Source organism: Neodiprion pinetum, chromosome 2 (genome assembly GCF_021155775.2).
Source record: "Neodiprion pinetum isolate iyNeoPine1 chromosome 2, iyNeoPine1.2, whole genome shotgun sequence".
NCBI lineage: Eukaryota > Metazoa > Arthropoda > Insecta > Hymenoptera > Diprionidae > Neodiprion > Neodiprion pinetum.
Window position 1 is genome coordinate 39,094,471 of NC_060233.1, and position 27,884 is coordinate 39,122,354.

Here is a 27,884-nt window from a genome sequence, read left to right on the forward strand (position 1 = left end):
ACTTGATATCTCGGAGGAATATTACGGATCGCGTACGTCGTGTTTTTGCACGTGGCATACCGTGCTTCGGGGCCATTGCTTCTGCAATTTTCAACCTCTAAACCTACCCTTCAGGCAATCGCTGTTTCTACTAACGATAATTGTAGGGCCTGAGCTTGATTGGCTTATGGCTTTTATAGGAGTCAATTTCACATAGAACCACACTAACTACTTGCGTTGCACTTTTACAGACTCATCATCCCGCAACTCCAACCTGTCATTGATTACGGCAAATAAACAAATCAGGAATACGGAAGGAACATTACGAGTTTCGCCGCAACTAAAACTGTATAGCATCCCATCAAAAAGTTTCCCGTAATATCGTAAGTATGAAAATACACCGTAGAGAAATTTTTAAATCGAAAAATATAGTTCTAGGTAGAAAATGAAAATTAGTTTTCTAGCTGTTATCGGAAAGTCTAGTATCCGTTACTATTCTTTCTCATTACGATCACTGTTGCTATATTTTTCTTGTAACCGTTGCGCAAGTTTAATGCTTGTGCAACGATAAATTGACGTTAAAGTCTTGTTCAACTAAAAAAGTAGAGTAAACCTTAGAAACTGATTTTGCGTTGCAATAACCAAAAAAGGATCGGCAGTAGCGCAAAATGGTTACGCGTAACTCGTATTTCGTAATTCCAACAATATTCAAACAGTTTTTTTAACGATACGTGTTTTATTGAGTTTTTCTAGTTACGGTAACAAATGAAATTTTTCTCAGTACAGCGTCTGACGCAAAGAAATTCTTCTACTTCACATCTCTCAACGCGGATGACTAACTCACCGCAAAGATTGACACGCGTGCGAGAACGATCTATTCGAGATACGAAAGCAGAGCTCTCATTAAAAATCGTTTCCTATACTGGATATACGTTTATTATTCCAGAGGCGGAGGCAAAGTTATGTTATAATTAATAAAATACAAAAAAAAAGGAGAGAATAAATCTTCTCACGGCTCGAAGACGCGGAGGATGCTAATCCCGAGGGAAGAGGACCCAGACGACGCGCAAACAAACCCTGACGCGGAGGCTGCAAGCGTGGTGACTAATCCTTTGTCCGTAAGGATCTTTTTGTCACGCAACGCAGCGGAGGACGCGGTGCAGTTTCTCTCTTAGAAAGGAGAAAACTTTTGAGTCATGCGTGACATCGGGAGGTTTGATCAGGCTGCGTTACGTCTGTAGCTTTTCTCAGGGCGAAGACTCCGTCGTTGCCCACTAAGAGTCGCGTCTCTGCTCCAATCCCGCATCCCTGGGAAGGATCCCGGGGGTCCAAAACTCCGAGGAGTTGGAGAATATCGTTCGCGTGTTATTCGAAACGGGGGCTTCCGCGGCCGAAGCAGCGGGCGATGAGGTCCGAGAGAGATGCTGCAGCGGTATCGAACCGTCGAAGAGGAACGCTGTCCGGATTCCCGCAGCCAGTAACCTGCGGACGTCGACGATAAATTATGAATCGAAGAGATATAATAACTGCACCACCGGCAGCACCGCCGACGGACCGAGTTACGGTTTCACGTTAAATATAAAATACTGCGGGGCCCGCGTCACGTCGGTATTAAGAAGCTGTTTAACATATTTTAATTGCCGCATTAAAATTCAAATGATCCGCGAGGCCGAGCATCTCATCGTCTCATCCTCGATGGCGTGGCGAAACCATCCTCTCGTACACGAACGAAATTGGGAATATAAGGTATCAGATGGAACATGACACCGATGAGGCCGTTTATCGATGCGCGAGATTAACGACGCCTAGGCCACCCTTTCACGATCTAGCTTAGCCAGTAGGTACCCACCTATCGTTTATTTCTGGGGTGGGGCGGGACGATAGACGCGGTATTATATATTCAATAATTAAAATAATTAACGCCTGATGGGCTTAGCGATGTTAGGTTAATCGAATCGATTTTAAAACGAACCTTCGAGAAGATCGAGTACGCCGATGGATGGACCGCAGGTTCGCGTTGCGACAGCTTGTAGGTAATTATTATATTTAAATTCGATTTTTACCTCAGCATGGATCAAACGAAACGCTGCCACTTGTGCGTGAGCTGACGCGCTGCTTAAAAACTTCGTGGCAAAATTCACAACCGACCGCTGTGAGGGTCGTATAAAATATGATTGCGTAAGTGACAAATGGGGCATAAATCTTCCCTGATTCATTATATATACTACCATATACTCGGGTAGGAAATGTGCATGGCTTCGCTGTTCGGCAATTATAATACTTGCACAGATTCACGACTCAGCGAAATATCGATGAACACTGTAAAACGAATGGCTAATCTACAGTTTTTAATCGAATTCATAGTTTACGTAACGTTCTTATAGAGTAACTATTTATGTTAAGCAGTGACACAAGGTATACAGCTTTCATAAAAGTCTGTTCTGGAAAACGGGGGAAACACTCCGAGAACTGTTCAGCATCCATTACTCTCAAGTTTAGAAATGGTTGTCTCATCATTTTCTGCACCAATTCACAGATTCAGAGTAGGTACCTGAAAAACGCTGTCGGATGATAAAACTAAAAAAGAATAATAATTTCGTAAGCGATAAATGAACGTCATTCAATAATTACGTGCGAAAGTAGGGGCAAGAGATCAGTAGCATGTATGGAAGGGGGTGACTGCGGTATAACATGCATGTGCACCGGGTCGTTTCGAAGTCTGGGACTGACGGGAAGAGAATATCATATATTATCAGCTATAATATCGGAATAATAATAATAACAACAGCAATAATAATGAGAATATATTTTGCTTGATATTTACGGCTTCGGACTGTGGCGGCTTTTTCAGTGGGCCACGGGGTAACGAGGTCTCTTCGGCATCGGAGGAGGAGCACTTTTTTGGGAGCTCTCCGCAGGTGTATTGGTACGTACATCATACACCGTTTGTGCCGCAGCCAGCGCGGGTGGGTATGTATGGCGTGCATGGATAAGGAGAGGTGAGGATAGACCCCCATTAAGAGCCTTATTAATATTTTAATTTTCCTTTAATACGCGTAAATCTAGGATCGGACAAGGCCACCTCGGAGCCTGTTTTATGGAGGCTCTTTTATAGATTTTCGGTGCCAGCTATAGTCATATATATATGCAGTCTTATTGGTGTACGATGCGTGTACGGACAAGATTTACGAAGAGCTTAACTCAACCTATCAGAGATCCGAAAAGATGTTCAACCTCGGTAGTCGGTGAGCTGCGCGATGAGAAAATAGAATAAAAACAGTTCAATTATAATTAATACCCGTGCCGGACGGAACGTTGAAAAATATTAGCTTCTGACATCAGGTATCTTTGACAAATTTTATGTGTACGCAACAGATACCAGGCGGTGCATGGTTATCATTACTTTAGGAAATAGTCGATCTGTTGGACTGTTGGTATACGTAATTCAGTGCTGTTTTCAATGTTTGAACTTGTTGCCGAGAATTTTCAGTCTCGCGAAGGTTACTTCCAGAAAACATTTATACTTTCGATAAAACAAGCCACAGACCACAAATTTGTTCGCAGTCGTATAAGTTTGACAAACAATCGAGTGTAACTAGGATAAATACAGTAACGCACGCGTATGAAAGTACAATAATTCGGCGTCGGTGAAACGGAGTTGAAATCTCGCCCGCACCTCGGCGATCGTCAACGGCCAAGAAACTATGAGCACGTAATATTTCATCTTGTCCTGGAGGAGGACGACGCACAATGGAACTACCGGCTCAATATTATAGACGTAGGGCCAGCATCGAGGGTACACAGAGCCGTGCCATCATCACAAATGCCTCTAATTATTATCAGTGGGCCGTGCCGGTATGCGTACGGACGCAACGGCGAAAGAAGAAGATCCGAGGAACGAAGTCTCGCGGTGGAGGAAAACGAGCTCCCTTTAACCGCGGCCGGGTGATGTATCGAAAGTTGGACATACGGCAGTGAATCAAATCTACCGATCATCCTTGGAAATAATGATCCTTCCCGTGCTCGCAGCACCTTGCATCTCCGTGTTACATTGTTGCGTCCTCTCGCTCGCTTCATCCCGGTACACCTCGACACACCCAATGGGCCAGCTACGAACCTGGAACTCTACGCATGCGAGCAGGAGGACCTGCGGAGGTCGTCGGATAGCCTCGGTTGACCGAGGCTTCTCGCGAGTCCTGCACGGGTCGTCCTGCAGTAGGTACGAAGACACAAAAAAGGCAAAAGGTTGGTCAGTAGAGCCGCGGATGAGATCTACCCGAGGCATTGTGTTCGCCGCTCGTCTCGCGCCGGTTGGGTTGGGTTGGGTTAGGTCAATTATTTATTCGCCGGCGACTGTGAATAATGAACGTTCGAAACATCCTTCAGCGCTTGCGCTTTTTTTTTCTTTTTATATTTTTGATCTTTTATTTCTTTACTCTTCTCTCCCGCACGCGCACACGCATAGCGCGTAGAGTCGTGATGAAACGTGTGGGTGATACCGACCCGTCTGTGTGTATACAGGTGGATGTATCTCTTACACTTCGTGTAACGCGTGAATGTGTACCCTTGTATGTACCAGGTTTCAACCAGGCACGAGCATTAAGTATTGGAGATTTGTTACTGATCACCGAAAGTCTCACGGTGGATCCATCGATCGCCGTATGTGTATCGTCGTTGTCGGGCGAAAGCGTCACTGTAGCCCTTTCATATTTTGTTTGTCTTTCGGTTTCTTCTCACATTTTCAGTTTGTACGCAAGGCAAACACGATCTTTGGCTAATTCTTCTTCACCCAAAGATCACAACGTGGAGCGTACTCCAGTAATGTATAGGTAATGTAGAGTACAATGAGCAATCGATTACATTTTCTCAGGACATCACTGGTTCTTGGAGGGTAAGAATTCGGCAGATCGTCTTTCTCTTTTTTCAATCGGACATATTTTGATCACCGGAGAATGAACCCGCGGAGGAGCATTTCTTATCGTCGAGAAGTGATTTTGACACAATCTTCGGACTTCGGGTTGACGATACCTCAACCCGAGACGTTAAAAATATTTTGAGTGACACGTCTTCCGTTCGTTTTATAATTGGTTCTGGTTGACCGGACACGCGGTCACCGCAGACCTGAGGCTGCAGCCGGAGGATCACGTGTCGTCGTTGGATGAACGGACAGATCTTATCTCGGCTCGTGATGATACAACGCAGATGAGATCGGGGAACGGTGAATAGACGTATCAAACAAATTACAACGTTAAATCTATGGGAGGTCTCAGCCGCAGCAACCCCCGACGGACGTGCACGCATCGTACTCGATATTACTGCTGGGGTGGGGGGGGGGGGGTGAACTAGACGTGCGGCTGCACTTGTCACTGCCAATTTGGTGGTTCAGTTTAAACGCGGGACAATCGAGGGCGAACAATATCCTCCACTTTACACCGCACCTACCCCTGCGTGATTGTCAGACCTTGAGGAGGGCTCGAAACTCGGCAGGGAATTGATTGGAACCTTTTCACGTGGCGGTTAAAGTCTTTCTTGAAGCGTTTCTTTTTTTTTTTTGTTTACAAGAGGAGAGATACTACGGAAATCGATTGGCGGAAAAACATAATGCGTGCAGAATTTTTGCTAAGTGAACGTTATACGTATGAGAAAAAGAACAAATCGAATTATTCATCAGATTCGACGGTATGAAATATTAACGTTCAAAGGACAATAATAATGACAGAGATTCCAACAGACGAGAATGGTGTTCACGATCCGTAAGGAATCGATACCAGGAACTTTGCGGTCTATAACCCATCAATGTAAAAATGCGGTTTCTTTGAAAATAAAAGTTTGGACACCTCGGAGTTGAATGTTGAAAACGTTACCTATATCCGACCGATAGTCGAAAAGACGTTTGACAAATTCGAATCGATTAATCTTAGCCGTTGTAATGCGACGTGCGCTTATTAAAGGTTCTCGGATGTATACGCAGACATACACGCGTTATGCTACATCAGCTACATGGATATCCTGCAGGCAGGCTTCGTGGATCGGAATAAGAGGCCCCGGAGCTAGGACGCCCGGGCTAGGTGGCCCATCGACGATTGCGGCCGGGTGTTTGGGCAACGAATTACGAAAGGCCCGGGCGTCATGACCCCCAGCTGCGTTTCCTCTTGGTTACTTATTTTTTCACACACACCCCCTAGAGCGTTACCTCTTCATCTTGCCCCGTGCTGGCCTCGCGCATGGCCTCACTACCACTTCGGATACCGCTAGCAGGTTGCGCCTCGGCCACGATAATTACGTGATGGATACGCGTAAACGTATCGCTATTGCGTTTATTAACCGCACCGCCCGACTACCGGACAGCCATAAATTTTCACATCCATCTCCGCGCATCGTTCCGAAACCTGCAGTCGATGATCCGACGTTGTGATCTCCCATCGACAACAGCCCGTGCGATAATGCGCAGAGACCACACGCGTGACGAGTCAATGAAGAAACGCACTAGGTGAGAAATCTGGTCAGGCTTGTGCAACGCGACTCTTCAGACCGCTCTCGGATCGACTGTTTACAGATTTTTCGGCATCTGGAGGGCAGGGAGTGAAAGACCGAGTTCGGTGCTCGGGCGGCAAGGGTTGCACCCTGCACAAGGTACGAGGGTTCTTCTCTCAGGGGAGATAATAGCACCATCGAGCAACATTTATCACTCCAATGAAGTGGGAGGCCCGCATTCTGGTCTCTTCTGAGGCTTGATAGAGAGGGCGGAGTTCTTTCTCCCAAACAACGTCAGCGGGAACAACAACAAGGACATCTATCTCTTCTTCGTGCCGGGTAGAACCGTTTTTTAAACGGACGCCGCTCATCCGCTGCCGCGAAGATTTTATACTTATCAGCACGGTGTCAACATCCTCTCGATCTCGTTGCGCATGGCGGCCGGTAATAACGACTTACCGAATTTTAATTTCCTACATTCAGGCTTGCGAATCACTCCCTGCAGTTCCACATATATGCGAGTTGCATCTTCTATCGCTGAGAAATATTGCGTGTTAGCTTACTATTTGCAACGATGCGCTACTCGTGGATCAAATATTCGCGAATGTCCCAATGTCGCAAATCAAGGTCATCTATCACGATGTAGTAATTTATGTCACGATGACCGCTTGCAGAAGACGCAGGGTGCGCGTCATAGAACTGCGAAAAGCAAGTGTCTCGATCACCTTGTCGGCTATACGGCTCGAGTCTCAGCGACGTCTGAAAGAAACTTAAGGACCGGAGAGATTCTTATTTCACCATAAATAATTTTAATGACGGGCCGCATTGGCAACTCAGGTATAACCCGTGGATTCGGTCGACCTCGTGCCGCTGGTCCTTCTTCTTCTTCTGCGATCGGTCGTCAACTCGGTTCCCGGCTTATCGCCGTCGCTTCCGTACCTACATTAAAAACGATTTTCTTTCCTACCGTCCATACTCCTGGGCGTATTTACCCTCGTCACATATTTGCTGAAATTTTGTTGAACTCGCATTTTCCATGTCCGGTTGATATCGCGACGCGGGTGATTCGCGACGACGTATATCTACGTCTGTAAAATGATACCCATACCCGTGTATCAAAGATCGAGAAGCGGAGAAAACCGGGAGTTATCCTCGAGGGGTTCGATTGTTTGCAGAGCACGAGAGAACATTCGATAAGTATTCGAATCACCTACGAAACTAACTCCTTATTCGAGTCTCCCCGAAGGGGCTGGTAAAATCAGCAGCGAATAAACAATAGAAAGTGTGGCAGCGCCCGAGGGTATACATACCTACACGGCTATAGCCGGCTAAAAACAACGCTGCACGTATACATGCGTAAATACAGAGCGCATCTAAAAACGAGCGAAAAAGGGAAATCGTGCGAAGAAAACGCTCCGCCCATCGGCCCCGCCCCGACACCAACGGCCACGCCCCCCTTCGCGGAGTAAAAAGTTTACTCCGTTCGAAAAATAAGTAGCGCCGAGTAAAATCGAGACGTAGCTCCACGGAGATCGGCGTCGACGATTCACTGCCTCTTTTATCGTCCGTATTCTCGGCTCGTCGTAGCCGCTGTTCGAAGTCGACCAACCCGACTGCAGCCGGGTTTACCTTCGGACGGAAAAGTATTGGCTCGTTGCGGAGGCTGCGTGCGGCGAAGCCGGCGCCAATCGCGATCAGGAATCGGAAAACTGGGCGGGGCCACAGCCGGCCAATCCGGTGCCGATGGGCGGGGCCTCGTTGTGACCGGGAGGCAATCGATACGCTCCTGGCCGCGATGCTCGAGGGGGCCTTCCGACGGAATCAGAGATTCGGCATCCCCGATTCAGGACTCTGAAAACCGAGCAACAAGATCGTCGGAGCGCCGCGCCGGGGCTTAACAGTGAAAACTTGTCTCTTCGGGGCTCCGGGGGCTTCGCCGACCTCGTGAAGCTTATAACATCTCCTTCGGTCTAGCCGACTCCTAGTGCGCGCCGGATACTCGGGACCTCGCCTCGCCTCGGAGAGGATCTTTTGCCAACGTTTACGCGATCGCGGAGCGCCATTCGAACTCAACGAGTTCGGTGATCGTTAGTGCCGATCCGAAGTCCCGGTTGGGACCACAAGTTGGGCCAGTTTACAAGGGACGTGCTTCCGGCTTCCTGCCTGCAACAGGATTGACCGACATGAAGGTAATTTGTCGAAAGTCACCGGATCATCCTACTCCCTCCGCGATTGGCCAGCTCGTTGACGATCGTCTTGATCGCGACGAGATCGTTCGAACTGACCAATTGGCGCCTGAATTTTAACACCATTTTTATTGCGAAAGAAAATGTCTTCACACCTATACACGTGCCAAATATTATCGTCTCACCCACTTGCATGCCAAGGTCTGGATACGTGGGACGAGGAAAAATATTGTGACTCTAATTAATGCACCGAGTCATGATAACGACGAGTGTTATCGTTTGTTTACACGGCAACGCTATCAGAGCGTAGCCGCAGGTACCCATTTTAATTGTAAATTATAACAACTAACGCCTATAAAGACCTTTGCGCGCTGATGGAGAAATTGCAGAAAGTTGCAAGGTGTGGAGAATTCTTATAAGCTGACTGTAAAACCAGTCATAAATATTTCGCGGGAATGTTTATACAACGAGTGGAGCTTCTGCGATGCGATTATAATGATATTGCGACAGTGACTGTGCAATATACATGTATTAAAATTGCAGAAGCACAAGACACTGATTAAAAATAAAAGAGCCGAAGGTTTACAAGGCGTGTTGTTATGGGGCAATAATGCCGGGGATTATAGGCACGTCGGATCATTTGATTGTCTCGTCGAACTGTCAATCAAACGTCGCGGCGAATCATCCAAGCTTTACATAATGCAATGTACATGCGGCACATGAGTATGAGTATAGACGCATCTAATATGTTTCTCTCACCGTAGGGCGAGTTAGGCGAATATCAGCGTTGCGCATAAGTTACGTAGAACGCTTTTAAGCGAGGTTTTCTAACCGTCAGCATACTCATTCGATTCAAATGTTTATTCGGCTATAGACAGTGTTCAGATTGTTTGATTCGCGAGTTGAGGAATAAACAAATGTCATTTCGTTTTACTTCAAAGGAATGGGACAGGGAATACTTACAGTAGACTAGAGCTCATACAGACGAGTGAATCATTTTTATTTACATTTCGTTGTTGCCTCGTCCTCATAATGTTCATAAAAAAACACGATAATTTCTCACTCTGTCATTATTTGCATGCCAAGAATTTAGACCGTAACTTATCAAGGTCTACCTGCCCAGTCAAAAACTCCATACAACCCCATTTCTTTTTGCAAGCGTTATCTTTGGAATCAATTTGCCTGATCAAAAGAATGCTCAAAAATCACTCGCACTTTTGGAGACTCCTATGTTGCAAAGTGAGATTTGTACCCTAGATTTTCTTGAGTGTAATCGTAGCTATTGTAAGTGCTCGACTATACGTATAATGTATCTGTCATTCTCTCATCACGCAACAAAGTCTCCCGTTTCCTACCACGCACACTTGAACAGCCGGGGTGTCAGTATTTCCGGTGCAAGGAATAACGAATTATTTTTCTTGTTTGAATCCCGTGATATCCTGACACGGCGCAACTGTTTCATCGCTATAGGTTCACGTTATAGGTGACAGATAACAACTGGCCGCATTGGATTTGGAAGAGTAGCTTTGCTGCTGCGTGAATAAGAGAGAGGGAAGAAAAAGAGAAAATCAGGGAGACAGGATATCCAGGAATTTAAACCTGTGAACAATCCATTCACAACGTCACCTTCTCTACCCACTCGCAAATGAGTCGTACGAAGGGTTGAAGGTTTCTTGGTCTGCGGTTCACGATCGCGGAATACGAGGCACGGTTTCAGATTTTCAAGAACCGTCGCTGCGTTTCAGCGGCGCAACGCGCCAACTCGCGAGAGAAAAACCATAACTTTGGATCAGGGAGCGCCATTTTGCGCTTCGTACGAGGAATTTACTGGACCACACACGTTGTACATCATTCTTAATTCCGCGGAACGCCGTGGCCGCGACCCGAAGGGCCGCCCGGCGCCCTAAAGAACAGATTTCGCGTGGGTCGTTCAGGACTGCAGAACCGCGTCGCAGCTGTCGCGGGGTTCTTAAATCGGGTAGGACTGGAGGAACTTACGGTGTGGGCGAGATGCGATCGTACCTCGGTCCGGATCAAGAGGAGTTCGTACCCGAAGAGCGATTTAAATCCCTTGGTAAGTGACGGTCGGGTCGACGCGGGCCGATCTGATCGAAGCAAAGACGTCATCCGGACCGAAGCCGTTGTTGTGATCGACGCCGGGCTTCCGTTGTTACGCAAATATGTAACATCATGGTCTATGCTTATCCATGTGTTTCGAAATCAATTAGGTATACCTACACGCGGGCTGCGATATTTGTGAAGCTCGTGCAAGTTAGCTTACAATTAGAATTTCAAAACCTTGACCGGAATTTAACGCCTACTCCTATATCCTGTTGGATGAATTCGTATACGCGTGTGATACGAATTGGAGTTTATAATAGGCGGTGTTGGAGGGTGATTGCAAATAGCTCTGACGACATCTTGGACGAAAGTAAAAAACATCTCGCTGGTGTTTTGATGTTCCTACCTGCTGCTTGTAAAAAAAAATAAATAAAAAAGGAAAAAAGAAAATGAAAATAAAAGTGGAAAAAAACGGTTCCAAACACTCGGTTATAAAGTTTATACTTCGTAATTGGTGGCGCCTGATCTTCCATCCGATTCTTTTTACATGGGAACGAAAATCTTTCGTACGCTGTTGCTGCAGCTGGTAAGTGTGACAGCCACGGAAGCTATCAACTGTAAACTCGCTGATTAACAGTCGGTGATTTGTAAACAACAGCGGCGTGTAACACTCGGACAAATTGTTGACTACGCATTATATCTGCAGGCAGCCAGCTCTTTCATACATACATCTGCACGTTATACGTATGTATGCATGTTTGTACGTATGTAGGTATACATGTAACATCTAACACGACCCGTTCACTTGCTGCAACTTCTTTATTTATGGCGATGCCAGCTTCTCGATAATTCTTTATACATATCTGCATAAAGGGTATATAATGTGCCGCGTGTGCGCACGTTGCGTTGCACAAACCAAGCATCCTTATAAAACCTGCGTCGTTAATCGGAAACATTGGAATTGCATGTACCGAATGCGTGCGGTAGTTGAAGTCCAAGCCGAGCAAAGATAATTTTTAAATGGACTTCATTGAAAGGAGGCGAACACTGTTCGTCTCGTCTCGCGTAGCATTTTTCTCAGCTCTTTGGCGCGAGACCGATACGCGCATTAATAATGCGAAGTGTAGACCGTATGTAACGGCGGCACGTTTTTATACCCAGCCAAAGTTGGAGATGAGGTGCGAGGCGGAGATGAAGGCATGATAAGCATTCCTGGATCAGAGATCGCTCTGAGCAGGTGGAGCTCTTCAGCGCCTTGGTTGAAAGTACGTGTTTATTTATCTACCGAGCTTTGTCTGTTCGAGAACCCTTTCACTTCACTTCACTTCACTTCAATTCACTTCATTTCATTTCTCATACGTGTATGTATATACACATATACATGTACGCGCCCGTGTACACCTATACACATAAATCTACATCGTATAGGAGTAACCTTTCGTTCCGATATTTCCACCGAAGTTACTGCCGTGCGGCCGGTTCACCAAGGGCTTCCCTGTTCTCGGGATCTTTTAGTGAGCCATCCGATGGTTTGCTTATCTTTTAAACTACACACACTTGAGGCTCCGGCCGCAAGGCTTGCCGCCAACTCTAGTCAGTTCTCTTTCAGATGCCGCGTACTGCGGTAAGAACTTTCCAATGTGGGCCATAGCTGCAAAGCGGCTAGACGAGAATCTAGGAACCCCGGAGAACGATCATAAATAAGCAGAGGTTGACTCGTCTCCTTCTTTCCTTTCTTGTATTCTCTCTTTCCTTCATTCTTTTTCCATTCCTCGACACACGCTGGAACTCGCCTGCGGTGTATATTTTCAAATTGAAAATACATCTTTCCAAGTCTTTCCGCGGGTTTGGTAAGCAATACCAGAAGAAACAAAAGAATAACAACTCTCCTCACTTCCGAAGGGGAAAATCTCTGCGTAAACGAATCAGCCGAATCTCAATTTAGACTATACCGCGTTAAGATTCGTATAATACTCGTGTACTATACCTATGAAGTATACAACGTATGCGGCAAGGGATCTGAGTTAGTAAGATAACTCGCGCTCGAGTTAGCGGGGATCATCCTGAGTTACGATGTACGGATACGGGTATCTCCATGCGGTTAATATACTAACAGCTTCTACGACATCGTACCAACGCCTTCGCCGAGACGTTAGCTAAACGCGAAACTACTCGCTGCAAATCCTCGGAATCGTATAACTGCATGTTCCTAATTTCTCCAACAATGTAACACGATTTTGCGCTTACGCCGTGATCTCGACCCCCAACTCGATTCCGCTTCACACATATCATGACGAAAGTTCTCCGCAAATATGTCAGACCAACGATGGAGTCTTGGTCGAGCCTCGGCTGCTCGGATATTTGTAGAATTGTCTAGAATACCTAGGAGGGGTCCAACTGACCCTCCTTATACCGCAAACGCTTTCTATTAATAATCGTTCTTTTCGCTATTCGGACGATTGTTCTACGAAATTATTAATCGACGTAGATGGCCGAGCATTTGAAATTGCAAGTATCAACCTTAGTTTCGATACGCGAAGACTCTCATGTTTTGGCGACAAAGATGGCGGTACCTATATAACGACTTAAATGGAAATGACAATATCCATAAACCATGCAGCTGAAACTCTTGGCGTATAATAATCGGCGCGCCTGGTTTCTTAATTGTCTCTGATCGAGCAAATACAGTATAGCATCGATGCTTGATCAGCTTGATCGGAGAGATGACGTTGTAACGAGCTCGGGCTAATTCGGGCTCTTAGGCGTGACCCACTTGCGAGAATTGGAAGTTTGACACGACACACGGGTACTATATAACGAGTCTCCTTTCTTCGCGGATTATCCCGCAGTATCGCGGCCCCTGAGCTACCCCCCAAAAAGGGGTCCCTCCATGTGCGAGGCACGACAACGCGCACTCGCTCTATGAGGGTACCGTAGAGGGATACTCCGCGCAAGATTCGGAGTGAACCGTGAAGTGGCAGTAATCCGCAAAGCCGCAAAGCCGCAGAGCCGCAGAACCCGGTACCCCCGGGGTTCCATTGTGCGGTGGGGGGGCGATGATGCCGGGGCTTGGAAAAGTGTCGGCGGGTGTAAGTCGCGAGGTGGTTGTGGTCGATGCTCGTGTACCTACATCGTAGGTATCTATTAATCGTGACAATGGCGTTAACCCGCGCGTCTGACAAAGGAGAGAACGAAAATCGGATAGCGATTTAAATGGATTTCAAGTGGCAACAGTCGGCCGGAGTCTCGGCTCTTGAAACGGCCGAACCACTGCATCATTCGCATTGTCCTCCTCGGGTTCTGCGGCGTTACTTCTCCGGCATGTATATCCAGTCCCGAAGTTCCACGCGAGAAATTCACCACGCAGCTGAAGATTTCTGCGAAGGCGTGAAGAGGCGGATAGAGGCTCGTGCCGTCTATTCGCTTTTCAAGTTTATAGACACCCGTGACAATGGTGAAAAACCCGGGCAAACGGCGTCGAAGAGGCCAAGTTTTAACGCGCACGGTGCACAACCTATCATTCGCTCGTTCTCTCTGCACACAGAGACAACAAACTGGCCCACTGTTTTGTGGGCATTTTTCCATGCCCTACGGAGAGAATGGACCGATGGGCATTGACTTTCGAGGATCCGGAGGGGGCCCACTTTGTCAGGTTGTCACCTGGGCCTAAGATGCGAAAGAAATGGACGGCGGGCCCCGCAGGGCCTGACTCGGGGCCCCGTCACTCACCGCTGCGAACCCGGAGGATACCTTTATGGATATTTTGTACCCGGTCTGCTTTCGTCAATAGGCAGACGGAGTCGGAACGGGGCTGGGGTCTTACGCTGGGAAACTTGTAAAGTATAGGTATCGGTTTCAATGGATGGGCCTCGGTGTCACAGACACTACGGGAGTACGGCAGCCAGGAGGCAGGACCGTGAGGCCCCGGTCGGGCCTCCGAGGACCCCTGAAGGACCCCCCGGCGCGCGGCTTTCAGCCTTGAAACTCATACCGACTTTTGAAAACCGAAGCCGTAACCACTTGAAACGAAGAATGGGATTTCGACTGTACAACCATTGGTTTCTAATAATGTAATGATCCGATTTCAGGTTCAACAACTTACTGCACGATCTAATACTCCGTCAGCTCTGCAAGACTGTGTACACATCGACGATCGACGACGACTTAGTGAAATCGGAGATGTGTCTTGAACTTGGAACGACTCGTCGAGTGCAACGATGGCGCAATGCTCTCTCTTCTCCAAGACATTATCGAGTCGGATCAATGTCGAACGTTGAATTGGGTTACGCCTCGTGAATATCGCTCGCGATTTCAAGATTGGCATTTGGAAAATTTTCCGAAAACACCGCTTCGAGCGCACAATATCCAGCCGGTCGGATTCACCGTGCCGAAAGCTCGTAACGTGACGTCTGGTGTAGGTGCGTACAGTTTGAAGAGGTCGTCGATTTTCCTTGATTGCAGCAGTAAAGGTAAACGAGAATCGAGCTACGTACGCGGCGCCCGTTTCGAATAGTAGATAAGCACGAAGGTAATACGGGTTTAAGTGGCCATATACGGCGTTTCCAAATATAAATTTCAATACGTTGACAACATAATAACATATGAATTGTAAAACAGTCGACGCAGTGTCTTCGCTTGTACACAGTGGGTATACAGCTGCTCGAGTAATCGACGAAATTTTAATCCTCGTCGCGAGCTGACGACGAGTTAGCGGCACCGGCACCAGCACCAACATCAGCAGCCACGAACGGATCTTTCGGCCCATCTGTCTGTCGGCCCGCGCGCTGCCGGTCAGTGGCCATCGAGCAGTGGTCAGTGGGCTTGGAAGTCGTCGGTCTTCGGTGCGGTCAAGCGGTCCGTACGGAGCCGGAGTCGTATTTTAATACAATATTTTTTTCCTTCTTTTCCTATCTTATTTTTTCTACTTTTTATTCGAGTCGATAGCGAACGGTGTAATACATTACGGGCGACCCGGTGAGGCGGAGAGCTCTGCCTAGGTAGGTGTGAGCACAAACCTGTTATACCGATCTATGGGACATTTTATCATGGATCTCTGATATGAAAAAGCATATTTTACACTAATAGCCGAAACGGGCCTAATCCTCCACTTTACGACCCCGACGTCGTCCTCGCGCTCAACCCCGTCTAGCTCTCTTTATACGCTCTGTGCAGCCGTGTACTATTATGAAAAATTTTACCCGCGTACACACGGTTACGTCTTCTCCCTCTGTCCACTTCCATCCGATTCTGTGTAATCACCGCAGCCTTGTAAGCGTACTGCAGCGTCCGCCAGGATCAATTACCAGGATTATGGATTCTAAGCGGTATCGGTGTGCAGCGCGTAACGTGTTATGCAACTTTCCGTGTATCGTCAACACGTCGCCCAGGTGGGTTGAAAATATTCTTACATAATTTGTTAATCGACGTTTTCACAGTCTCTCAATGTTTTATTTATTTATTTCGTTGCCGCTGCAGATCCGTAATTTTACCATTTTATATCGATTACACCGTCGTCGATAAATAGTTGCGGGATATTTAACGACAATAAATGCTGTTAGTATGGCAGTATCTTTTTATCTTGAATTCGATCTAAAATGAATAAGTAAACAAAATCTTCAAGCGTGTAGAATAAATTACGATATTTCGAAGTAGTCATCTAAATTAAATTTCGGAAGCTGAATAGCATTTCAGTGCTTTTTCTACGTCGCAAAAAATACATATTTATTACGCACATTTACCAGAAACATTTAACCGACAAACGCACGTGGTTGAAATTCGATCTGTCGTATCAAAACTGGATTTTCATCCGAAACTATTAAAAAGAAATATTATCAAATCATAGCGTGCGTTGATCTCATGACATAATAATTACAGTAATTAAATAAAATCGAGTTACGAATATCATTATACGAATTTTTGTTTTGCTTGAAAATAAATCGCAGGTTTTGAAAATGAAAACAGAAAACCGGTATTTTAAATCGGTTGAACCGGTTCAACTAATTTTGTATTACCGAATGCAAATCCCGGTTCCTGCTTGCGAGCTTAAGCCGATTACAGATAAATGATCAGTGTTCACCGCATCGGCAACCGCGAGCAACGCATATTACTCCGTATCGCATAATCGCTGTAAAATTGTAACTAAAAGTTGACCGAGTCTAGCGTGAACGCACCTACTCGTCAGCCAATAACGCGGGGCACGATACCGAAAGTTGCTCTCTGCGCGATGACGCGCGAAGGAAGTGTAAATGAACCGGGTGAACGTGTGAACATTTGGCTGGTACACGGATCGCTTATGGCTTGGTGGTTAACCATACGTCACCCTGCAGCGGAACCATCGGCACAATAGCCTTACACGAGAGTTAGGAACATAATACCATTATAATATTATATATCCGAGTGGCGGTGCCAGCCCCCCTTGTTCAGAATCCATCCCCTGCACGTACCATTCGTGGTCGTGACACGGTAAGGGCGTGAAGTTACACCGCGGAACGTCAGATCCGCCATTCCGCATATCCTCTCCATGTCGGATCACACGCACGCATGTGTTCTCGACTGCGCTTCCGTGCGCATCGGCTTACACGAACGCAATACGCGCTCAACGTACCTGCCAAGCACAATGGAAGGCCGCGGGTTCGCACCTCGGAGTCATTTTTCAAATTTTTTATTGGCCTCGCGCCCCGAGTCCCCGTAGAGCAGGCGGTTTGTTCTGCAAACTCGAACTCATTTGTTTATCTATGTATACTTTCTTTTTTTGCACCGCTCGGTGTGACTGTCCGACATTCTAATCGTGGCTTGTTTCGCGCGTCGCCTGGTTGCAGATAAGTCGTCGAATCACCCCGTGCCTCGTCGCATACGTCGAAATCCGCCTGATCATCCAATGAAAAACTTGAAAAATTGATTCGGAAAAATGTTCAGTCATTCGTCGGCCGTGATTTGTTCTTTTTCTTTTTTAATGTTTATCGCCGTTTGCCGTGGCGAGCATCAGGCATGCATCCTCCAGGTTTTGGTCCTCCTTCAAAGGACGATTAATCCTGGACCGATCATGCCTCTTCGGTCGGATCATTTTTTATACCACCGATTGAAAGGACCTAGTGGAGAGATAGGTTGAGAATTCCGCTTTGCGGCTTTGAACTCGGATTTTTCATGTATTTAAGCGAGTCTTCTTTAATTTCCCACGAAATGAGTTTTACCCGAGAACCGTTTTAAAGGTTGTAAAAAACGATTAAAACGTTGCGTAACTCTCGTTGATCGACCCCGCTGCCACTGTATAGTAAGTATCCATTAACCGAACCGGACGTCCGCCATATTGAATGTTGCAACATTCTACCACGCGGTCTCGGCGACCCTTGACCCTGGGGAAAATGAAAAACGAAAAATCCCATCCCATCCCATCCTCTCCCCTTGGCTCCTCGCTCGTGAAATGATCCTCCAGACGATTTTGTTTTCGTTGTACACACCGTGTCAATCCCTTGGGACGATCAATTACTCCGGTCTCGAGGTGGCCCCGGGCCCTGCAGCCTTACCGAGCTTTTGCGCGTGACATTCGACACGCCCCTCTCATGGACGATCAAACAACTCGAACAAGAAACGCTGTATTGGAGCAGCAGACACGCTCACAATTACTCACACCTTCACGGCTCTGCGCTGTGTGCACGCATCTCAGGGTCTGACTTGGGCGTGGAACCGCTTACCGAGTCGGAGTGCCGCACGAAGGAACACTGGCAGTACCATTAATTTTTATCCACTACCAGAAGTACATCTGACGCGTCGATCCCGATGAACCGCATTTCGCGGATCCACGACGTACGGTCCGAGTCCAAAGTCGTTAAGAACCGATCGGCGATCGACAGACGGGAGTCAATCTCGAATAATACAGAGCAACGGCTGCGTTATCCTAAAATCTGCAGTGCCTGGATGGTCAAGCGATGTGCGGGTCCGACGCGTATAAGTCGAGTATGTCAGGGTGCGCGACAAGCGGCGAACACTTCCATACCGCCAATCCTTGGTGTGGGGGACGATGTGAGGGAAGTAAGGGAGGGGGTAGCTTATAACTGCAACCGGGGGATGAAAAAGAGAGCTGCCGTGGACGGGCTGCGGTTGTGTTAGCGACAGTGTCGCTCGCCACGGGGTGCCAACTACGTACATTATGTATGGTGGTACATGGGCGCGCGTGTATACTTACAACGACAACCTCCCGGTCCATGGATCGACCGAGCGACCAGCTGCTCGTCGCAACGCGATGCCTCGAAAATAATGGTGCGCCAGGGTTAGACGCCAAATCGCATTTCCATCAGTTACGGGGTTTTCCCCGATGAAGATCGGTCCCAGGTCCAAGAGGCTACTGCGGCATTCCGAAGCCGAGACCGCTACCATTTTTTGGCATGCCGATGGACACTTCGAGAACCGGTGTTACCTATAACAGCACCCTTTCACCACCATCGTAGTGAAGACCGCTGATGAGGGGATGAATTTGTTGGAACAGATTGACCGGAACGGGAATCGATCAACCGGCGAGTGTTATTCGAAAGGTTTTCTCCCGGTTCACAATGCTTCCTGCGGGGCGTGTGTGCGGGTCGTTTCCGCGCCATTACCCGACCGCGGTTGTTACGTTTGCGGGGTGATCGTACGTCACCGTTAGTGGCCGTTTTCCAACGCGGTACGATCGTCGACTAGCGAAGGCTTTGCTTTTGTTGGCGGCGGTTATTTCTTTCTTTATCTCGAGGTATGTGGCATATATAGCGCGAGGTGGATCCTCCTACGGTAAGAATTCCCGTCTATACGAAACGTTGCTGCGGCGATAATTAATGGCAATAGCCGATCTGGCATTATGAACACGCGGCCACGGTCGCTTCCCTAAATCATTCCAACGCGAAAAAGAGTTCCTTTTTTCTCAACTTTTTCTTCGTACTCCTTTTATTTTTGAACGCGCGCGCGCGCGCGCACACGCTAAAGATAGAACAAATTTTGCACCTAACTCTGCACACCGGGAGACAGGATCGCTCTAAGAATATACGGGCGAATACTTTGAGTATTGCGTGTCGCGATTTGGACGGATCTTGTTTGCAAAATTCCTCCAAACTCGATTTATCGTCAAATTCATGTGTATTTTTGTTTTTAATACATGTCCATGAAAATTTGATACGAGATAATCCTGGATACGGAATCCATCGCTTTCTGAAACACCGGTAAGTTTCTGCTTTGAAAACCCTAACACTTAGGTACTTTTAGCACGTTTTTTCCCATTCTCGCTGCGTAGCGCAGAGCTCCCCCTAGTCCGCAGGCAAGGTATACTTTGCGAACCTATAAGTGTTGTCGAAACGCCCACAGTAACGCGTGATCGGCTCCTCATTAGCACCTCAGAGTGCGGAGTCCCTACATGGTGAAGAGACTACGTTATATAGGTATAATCGTAGGTGGCGGTCAATTCCAGCAGTATTTGCGGACGGTGTACGTTCGTGTACGCATATCGGGCACGTGTTCCAAGTTCCCGTAAACGTTGTTTCAGTTGCGAGGACACAGCACCCTGTCGACAGGCGAGACCAACCACATTTACATCCGCAGCCTCGAGTGGCTGCAGTTTTGCTCCTCGTTATTTTGCAAATATCAAAATGAAATTCCCCCGGGAAGTGGAAAGCGGTGCACGGTCTGATGAAGTCGCTTCAACTCCGTTCGTGTATTGTATTCTGTAGCTAAACCATGGAACGAAAAATTGTAAGAATTGCTGAAATGACCGCAACAACAAAGTTCCCCTGATATGACACGGATATTCTTTGCTTTCAGACGGAGGTGGAGGATGTCGCCGCGGAAGTCAGCACGGGGGCTGGACAGAATGCGGCACCACCGACGGGGGTTGGCACCGAGATACCTACGGGGACTGCGACGATGGAGTGCGGAGGCTGCGGCGACCGGGTCCGGGAGCGAACGGTCCTCTGCGTGGGAGGGCGAACTTGGCACTCGCGTTGTCTCAGGTGCTGCGCCTGTGCCAGGCCTCTCCACGATCAGCACTCTTGTTTTTTGCGAGGCATGCGGCTCTACTGCAGGCACGACTACGCCATGTGAGTTTCGAAGAGCGCTGATAATACGATTGGGAGTCTCGGTGTGTTGGGGATGTCCTAGAACTATTACAGATTTTTGAGACCAGCTCAATGGAACCTGAGGATTTGGCTTGGAAGAATTTTGTCTAGGAATATCCTTTTGAACACTGCGCGTACGGAGGGCGGGATGGATGCACGAGTAGAGTGCGTCCACCAGTGCAGTGCGTGTCAGAGTCGCTTGAGGTGGACAATGGGTGGTTGTTCGCTCCGAGGCCACGACTTTGGTACCAGAGAGCGGCTGGGGCCAGAGCCAGGCTATCACAACACAACAATGCAACTTCGGGTGACTTTCGGTCGTAACCAGTGCCGTGGTGCATCTGTTACCGTGACCGTGCACTTACGGGTTTCACGTTGCACGCGGAGAAAAGTATACAGAGATATCCTGCGCTCTGACACGTTCACAGGAAAGAGAGAGAGAGAGAGAGAGAGAGAGAGAGAGAGAGAGAGAACGAGCGCGGAGTAGATAATGTACGATATTGTTGTAACGTTTGCCCTGCACGCCGTCTTTCTACGCATGAATTTGACGCAGCGCCGTATGGACGCCGGTCACTTGGCTTGGCATGCGGACTCCTAACGCGTGTTTATCCAACTGTCAATCAGTTTGGACGGTACATCGGTAGATATCGGATGGTACGTTACTGCGTTCTATTGTATCTAATCGCGCAGCTCGTATTGCTGAGCACGGAATCAGCGACCAAGGTTGCAGGATACATGTTTCGGAGTGAAACGTCGGAAGGCTCGTGCGGGATTGAAGGGTCAAGATGGTCTCGGTGTAACTGCAAGTCATTAATGTTCGTGAAGATAGATATACGCGTACGGTGCGCCGAACTTTCCTCGGGTCCTTTCTACGATCCTTGCGAGTGTAGAAAACATGGAAAGCGTTTTCGACGAAGAACTTGTACACGATCGTTTTGTAATTCCTCATCTACGACAGTGTCTCCACTGTTGTTCGACCCCCGCCGACCGACACGTAACGAAGGGTATAGAATTTTTCTAGTCACGAATTCTTCGAAGCCTGTGTAAACTCTGTGAGGCGTCTCATTCGCCGACTCCACTGAAACGGAATAAAAATAAAGGATAATCGTTCCAGCTTCTCATTATAATAGCGCAGAGACAAGGCCAGGAATATAAACGCGCCTAGCTCTTCGACAGCGTGCGTTCGGACAAAAAAATAAAAGGTGATGGTTCGGTATAACAGGTGTGAATATCCGTACGTCAGATGTGTATGCGCACACCTTTATATGCCGCAGGAATATACACAAGGCGTGAGTCGCTGCAGGCCTCTGGTCCATCAATCATTCGGCCACCAAGAGCTGGTTACGCTGGATTAATACGCTGTAAATTACAAAGGCGCAGATCGCATACCTAGATACTTTGCTTAGCCGTTTGCGCTAAAGTGTGTAAATATTAAATGTAATCAGCTTTGCATATTACCTCCGAGGTTTACGGAAAACTTGCCAGGAGAATAAAACCGACTGTGCGGGATACGCTCATATACTGTTATGAAGCATTGTCGTTTTAACTATAATCCGCAACCGTACTGACTAAACTCGTGTTACGCGCGACCGAACATTTTGAGCATAAGAACGCGTGTGATTTGACTGACGTGTCAATAACTTTTCAACGCTCGGTAAATTTTAACGATGAAATCCTTCCTCGCGCATTCGTAGCTCCAGCTTCGGCATTCAACGATGCCAAGGTGTCACGAGGATTGTGATTCATGGCCCGTCGCGACGTCGAGGATGCGTGTTTCTTGCACCTTTTGAACCTGCAAACGGTGCCAGAGCAAAGAGTTTACAGGACGTGCGTTTATAGTGCTGGTGTTAAACAGGGAGGTAGACTCCACTGCATAGCTGCGCAGACTACGGAGGATTAGAAACAGGAAATGCGCCCGGGAGGTCCATACAACTGTACGTAGAAACAGGACGACGGTATCTGCTACGTAATTTTAAAACCCATCTCGTACTTTCAGTAGTTTTGACGATGATGATGATCGCGATGATGCTGCAGGTTTTCACCCACAACTTACTTATACCAGTTGGTGCGTGAATCAAAATGAATATCCAGGGAGATTAACGCTCTGTGAATAGACTGCAAAGGACCTTTTTACCAGGATACGCGATTTCGATACATGTAAATGGGAACGAACAAGTATACGATCGATGCAGTTCCGCATATTATGGAATTTTTCGTGACTTCACAAATCCGGGATTTGTCCGCGTATACGAGTAAGTGGATTCACAACGAAGCGCGGCTGCATGTCAGTGAGACCGTAATACTGCTCGGGAGATTTGTGCTGCTCACTGTGCTCGGGAACAATCGCCTTGGCAAGACATCTTATTCAACATTCAAATCCCTTCCGAAGCCAGTCAACCGTTCGGCTTTATCTAGTTAGAGATATTATAGGCGTGGCTAAGCTCCGGTAAAATAACAGAAACAATAGGGTACCCTCGAGGATTAGTCCGTGGTCGGCGGTCAGCTTTGCTCGCGTCATGTATCAGGCAGAATGCCATTCAGACACTCCTCAGACGGGGTAAATATCCTGGCTAAAGTTAGCTAAGCCCTTTGCGCGTACGGTTCTTGAATCGAGCCTCCCTTTAAGCAATCGAAAAAACTCTTCTGACCCGATACGCCGAAAGTGACTCACTTTTACCTCTCAATTTTGGAACCGTTTATCCCTCACACTCCGGCCGCGAGTCTGGATTGAATCTTCACCAGACGGAATTTGCGTTCGGGGCTTTTCACCACGTGCGAGAAACAGGAAAGCGGCATTCCAGGCTCGAGCAGGTAACCGCACCATCCTCACGGCCGGGATGCTGAATGAATACGCAGAGGTCACTCCGTCGTTTGGAGCTGATGTCGCAGCGGTCTTTTAATTCGGTTTGGACTGGGACCGGCGAGGCGCGTATCGCTGAGTTTGATCAGGGCGGGCTAGGCTTGGCCACCAAAGTAGTCGCGTGGCTTCTCGGTTTCTCGGTCCCGTCGAGCTTCCTATGGATATGCCCTTCCGTCGCTGGATCCGCGCTCCGCGTCGCAGGAGCCGCAGACCCGCGGTTCAGGATGGATGAACGCCGATCTCTGGGATGCACTTTCCATGTTCATGAATATGATAATCGGCTAATGGTCGCTAGTTGTTTAATTACCCTCCGGGCAGCGGTGCCCCCGGCGAGCTTCGGCCCTGCTGGCGACAGGCTGCACCCCATTCATCTGGACCCGGGAGAGTCTGGGCTGCGTGCGTGTGTCTTGTTCCCGTGCGCCGGACACGACTACCGTTTACAAAAGCGTAACCGGTGGTGACCTGACCATGGAATACAGAAACGGAGAAATCTCGAGCGCGGAAAGAACCCGCGGTATGTGGATCGCACGAAAATTGGACCGGGTGCGATTCACGCGTCAAGCGAATCAACAGTCTTGCAGAAAAATAACGATCGTGTCTGCTCGTCGTAGCGCGCTTTTGAAACGCTGTTGAATCATCGCCGACTTTGAGGCGACTGAAAAAATATCACCAATGACTAACGCACGGTCGTGAGTCTTGAAGAACAAAGGTGTCACTTCGGTGCTGGCTAACTTCGCGGACTCATCCGGAGCTGAGTAAATATGTATTATCCCGAGGAGGACGCCACTGGGAAACGGTGCTGCTGCAATAAACACCGTCTCTTACGCTTTAGCGTTATTTATCCGTTCGTATGTCTGTCTGTCCGTTTCGCTGCTTTCTTTATACAGTCTTATCCGAGAGATATAGCCGCACGCCGTACCCGACTCCCCTACACTCCACCTCAGCCGTGTCCGTACACGGGGACGAGGCTGCCCGATATAACGACCGGGTGTGAGTGCAGGTTGGAACGCAACTCGAAGTGCATTGATACATTCATTAGACTCGGATGCAGCTTCGCTGCCGAGCCGAGGGTGGATTTTAGTTGATCGGAGAAATATTCCGCGACGTGCGTGTTACAACGACTATCGAACTTTGCATAGGCGGAAAGTGTCGTTATTATAAATACGTATCCGGTCGCAACTCAAAACCTGCGACAAAAATTCAAGTTAAGAACTGTGAATTCACGCAGTCAGTATCGATGAGTTATACAACTACGTAGACATTTATTTTTTTCTATGGTTGATTCCGCTAATAATTTAAAAAGCCTGTACAGAAATGAATCATAACAATAATAGTTTCTTCTCTTTGAAAATAATTTCCCTTAAATACCGAACGTATAGTTTTGGTATTTTGGGAATTTGGAAACCGCTTCAGGTCGGACTCAATTCGGGGAGTAACGATTTGGAACTAAAAATTTATTCACCTCAGGTTCTAGCATCGTGACATTTTCTTTCTCTCTTTATTTTTCTGCCAGGGCTTTTGGAGCCAAGTGTGCCAAGTGTGGGCGTAGTGTCGGTGCTGGTGACTGGGTTCGGAGAGCTAGAGAACGAGTTTATCACCTGGCTTGTTTCGCCTGCGACGCGTGTTCGAGACAACTTTCGACTGGTGAACAATTTGCGCTCCTAGACGCGAGGCTTCTCTGCAAGGCGCACTACCTGGACGTCGTCGAAGGCAACAACACCTCGTCCGACGGTGAGCAATGAGGACTTCGAATCGCAGGTGTTCCAGTGTCAATTGACTGACTGCAGTCATTATCATAATCGATTTCGAGGCCTAGAATCCAGTGGATGCTATTGCAGAGGGTGGCGACTCGGAGAGCGGACACAAGGGTGGCAACAAGGCCAAGAGGGTGCGGACAACCTTCACCGAGGAGCAGCTATCGGTCCTTCAAGCCAATTTCCAGCTGGACAGCAACCCTGACGGTCAGGACCTCGAGAGGATAGCCCACGTCACTGGACTCAGCAAGAGAGTGACCCAAGTATGGTTCCAGAACTCCAGAGCACGGCAGAAGAAGCATTTGCACACGGGGAAGCTGAAGGGTCAGCACGGTGAGTTGGCTCGCGCCGGACTCAAATATTTTAGATTGTTTCGTTCGCTTTACTTTCTTGCAGTTCATCAGTCACCTCCGAATTCCGTGTCACCGGCCACTGGCGATTTCGGAAGACACATCAACCTCCACTTGACCTACTCCTTTCAGCATCAGCAGCATCAGCTCAGTCAACAGCCACAGCTCAGCCCGGCTACCTGTAAAAGCCCGACGCCTTCCCTTTACCACAATCACGGTACGAGTTTCTAGGAAAGCAGTTTCACGAAGTTTATCAACTTCGTAATTACTTAGACACATTCTCTTCGAACGAAATTCATTCTTATCGCAAATCGCCAAGTTACGGAAAAGGATAATGTGAAATTAATCAGGGTTTCACCGTTTCTGGGAGTTTTGTAAATTCATCAGAGATCTTGATGAGCTGGATAATCCAAATGATCGAGAAATAATCCAGTGACTTTGCTAGCCAGTTGGAAGGGACCATCTCCACCTGGTGAATGTTTTTAATTTCACTTCGCAGGTTCGGAGCAGTCAATGGACGAGCTATCTCAAGACTCGATGATGCTTTCGATGCCAAACGAGGTCTGAGCTGGTGGCACGAGAGGCTGATAATGGCAAATCTTGACAACTGGTAAGAAAGTTTCTGTAAATATAACTGAGAACAGTTTCAGAAGAAATCTCGCGTGTATGTAAAATGTGTTGCGTGAATGTGTATAATAACGTGCGTATACGCGCGATGGGTATATCGATAAATTTTACCCATACATCGAATCCTGCCGATATATTATAGTAATAATAATAACGACGATTATTATTATTAAAAAAATCTAGAAAGATTTTTAATCGTTATTTATTGAGAAGATATTGATTCTGTTACAGTAGAATAGTTTTGTATACGCGAATACTGCGAATATTTATAATAGCATAGCTTTCGTAGGGATTGTTACAAGTTCTGCAGCTTGCTCTATCGTATAATACGGTTCACTCGATCGAATCTCAAGCCTGGGGGAATTTTATTCCTGTTGGTGGGTAGCTTTAACGCCTCTAATAATTCACTCCTGTATACGGTATATTACGATATAGAAATATACGCGTGAAAATATCGCGCTGGTACACAAGTACGTACTACTACCTATAATAATATGTATATTATTCAAATTCGAAAGTAATATGAGGAGAGAACAAGATCCAAGATCGACATGTAGAAGTAGTATTAACAAAAGTAATAATAATAATGATAATAGTAACAAAAACAACAACAACAATAATAATAATAATCACAATACACTTTGAATCCGTGTTCGCGCCACAGTCGCACTGCTCACGATAAAGTATTTATTTATGGTCGCCGCTGTACGTATTCAAATGTACAATTGCGTCATTATTACGATACGTTCTAGAGTACGTAACTGGCGTAGTTAGGTACGCGGCACTGATGCAATTGCATTAAAAATCTCGGGCTCCCACCTTGCCTGAAAAAGGTCTGTACATATATACTAAGAAAAAAATAGGAAATTACAATAAATTAATCGGCGAATTAGATTTGAAGTACCAATTATTCCGCCTGCCGTTATTGTATATACCTGTGTAGAAATTCATCTATATATGTAAATTTTCGGTGTATATACATAAATAGCAGGCCGTATACGAGTACATACATACATATTATACGGACTAGCCCAATTATAAGAAGATTGAAAATTTCATGTAAATATTGTAAAATAAATCAACTGAGGAAAATATAAACTATTAATAATCATGTACAATAGGTATATAATAAATGATACATTGAAATGTTAAACAGACTATAACTTATAAATGATTTGTGCGACTTTATACTTCTTTTATGTGGTTCAAAAACGACGCACGAATGCGTGCAACGATATCGATCTGCAAAAGGTGAGCAATTTTATACATTTGTTCAATTACTTTATGCACAGTGAATAGAGAAATCGCGTTACTCGGAAAATAAATTCGAAAGGACCGCAGCGCGCAAATAACTTTCTGAGCAAAGAACAACTCCGCACGTTCTTTGAAGTTAATTGCTATAATTTGCTCGGGCACTACGTGAAGAGGCCGTAGAGGGGAGCTCTGTGAAAGTTTCGAGGAAAATTCAGACACGGAAAATCAAGTCGTCCGCAGTAATCAGAGGGGTTGGTTGACAGGGTAAA

General features: G+C 47.1%; 1 protein-coding gene across 3 annotated transcripts; it reads left to right on the forward strand.

Annotated features, from left to right (window-relative positions):
* Awh (LIM/homeobox protein arrowhead) lies at positions 1-27,481 on the forward strand. Of its 3 annotated transcripts, none has more exons than XM_046611693.2 (6): positions 1-362; positions 20,481-20,755; positions 25,144-25,361; positions 25,469-25,717; positions 25,781-25,951; positions 26,234-27,481. In XM_046611693.2, the coding sequence occupies exons 2-6, from the start codon at positions 20,583-20,585 to the stop codon at positions 26,299-26,301; spliced, it is 879 nt and encodes a 292-aa protein (XP_046467649.1). In that variant the 5' UTR covers positions 1-362; positions 20,481-20,582; the 3' UTR covers positions 26,302-27,481. The 3 variants fall into 3 exon arrangements, with proteins under 3 accessions (XP_046467649.1, XP_046467648.1, XP_046467647.1); XM_046611692.2 differs by lacking the exon at positions 1-362 and adding an exon at positions 8,309-8,642; XM_046611691.2 differs by lacking the exon at positions 1-362 and adding an exon at positions 15,863-16,087.
* The last annotated feature ends 403 nt before the right edge of the window (positions 27,482-27,884 follow it).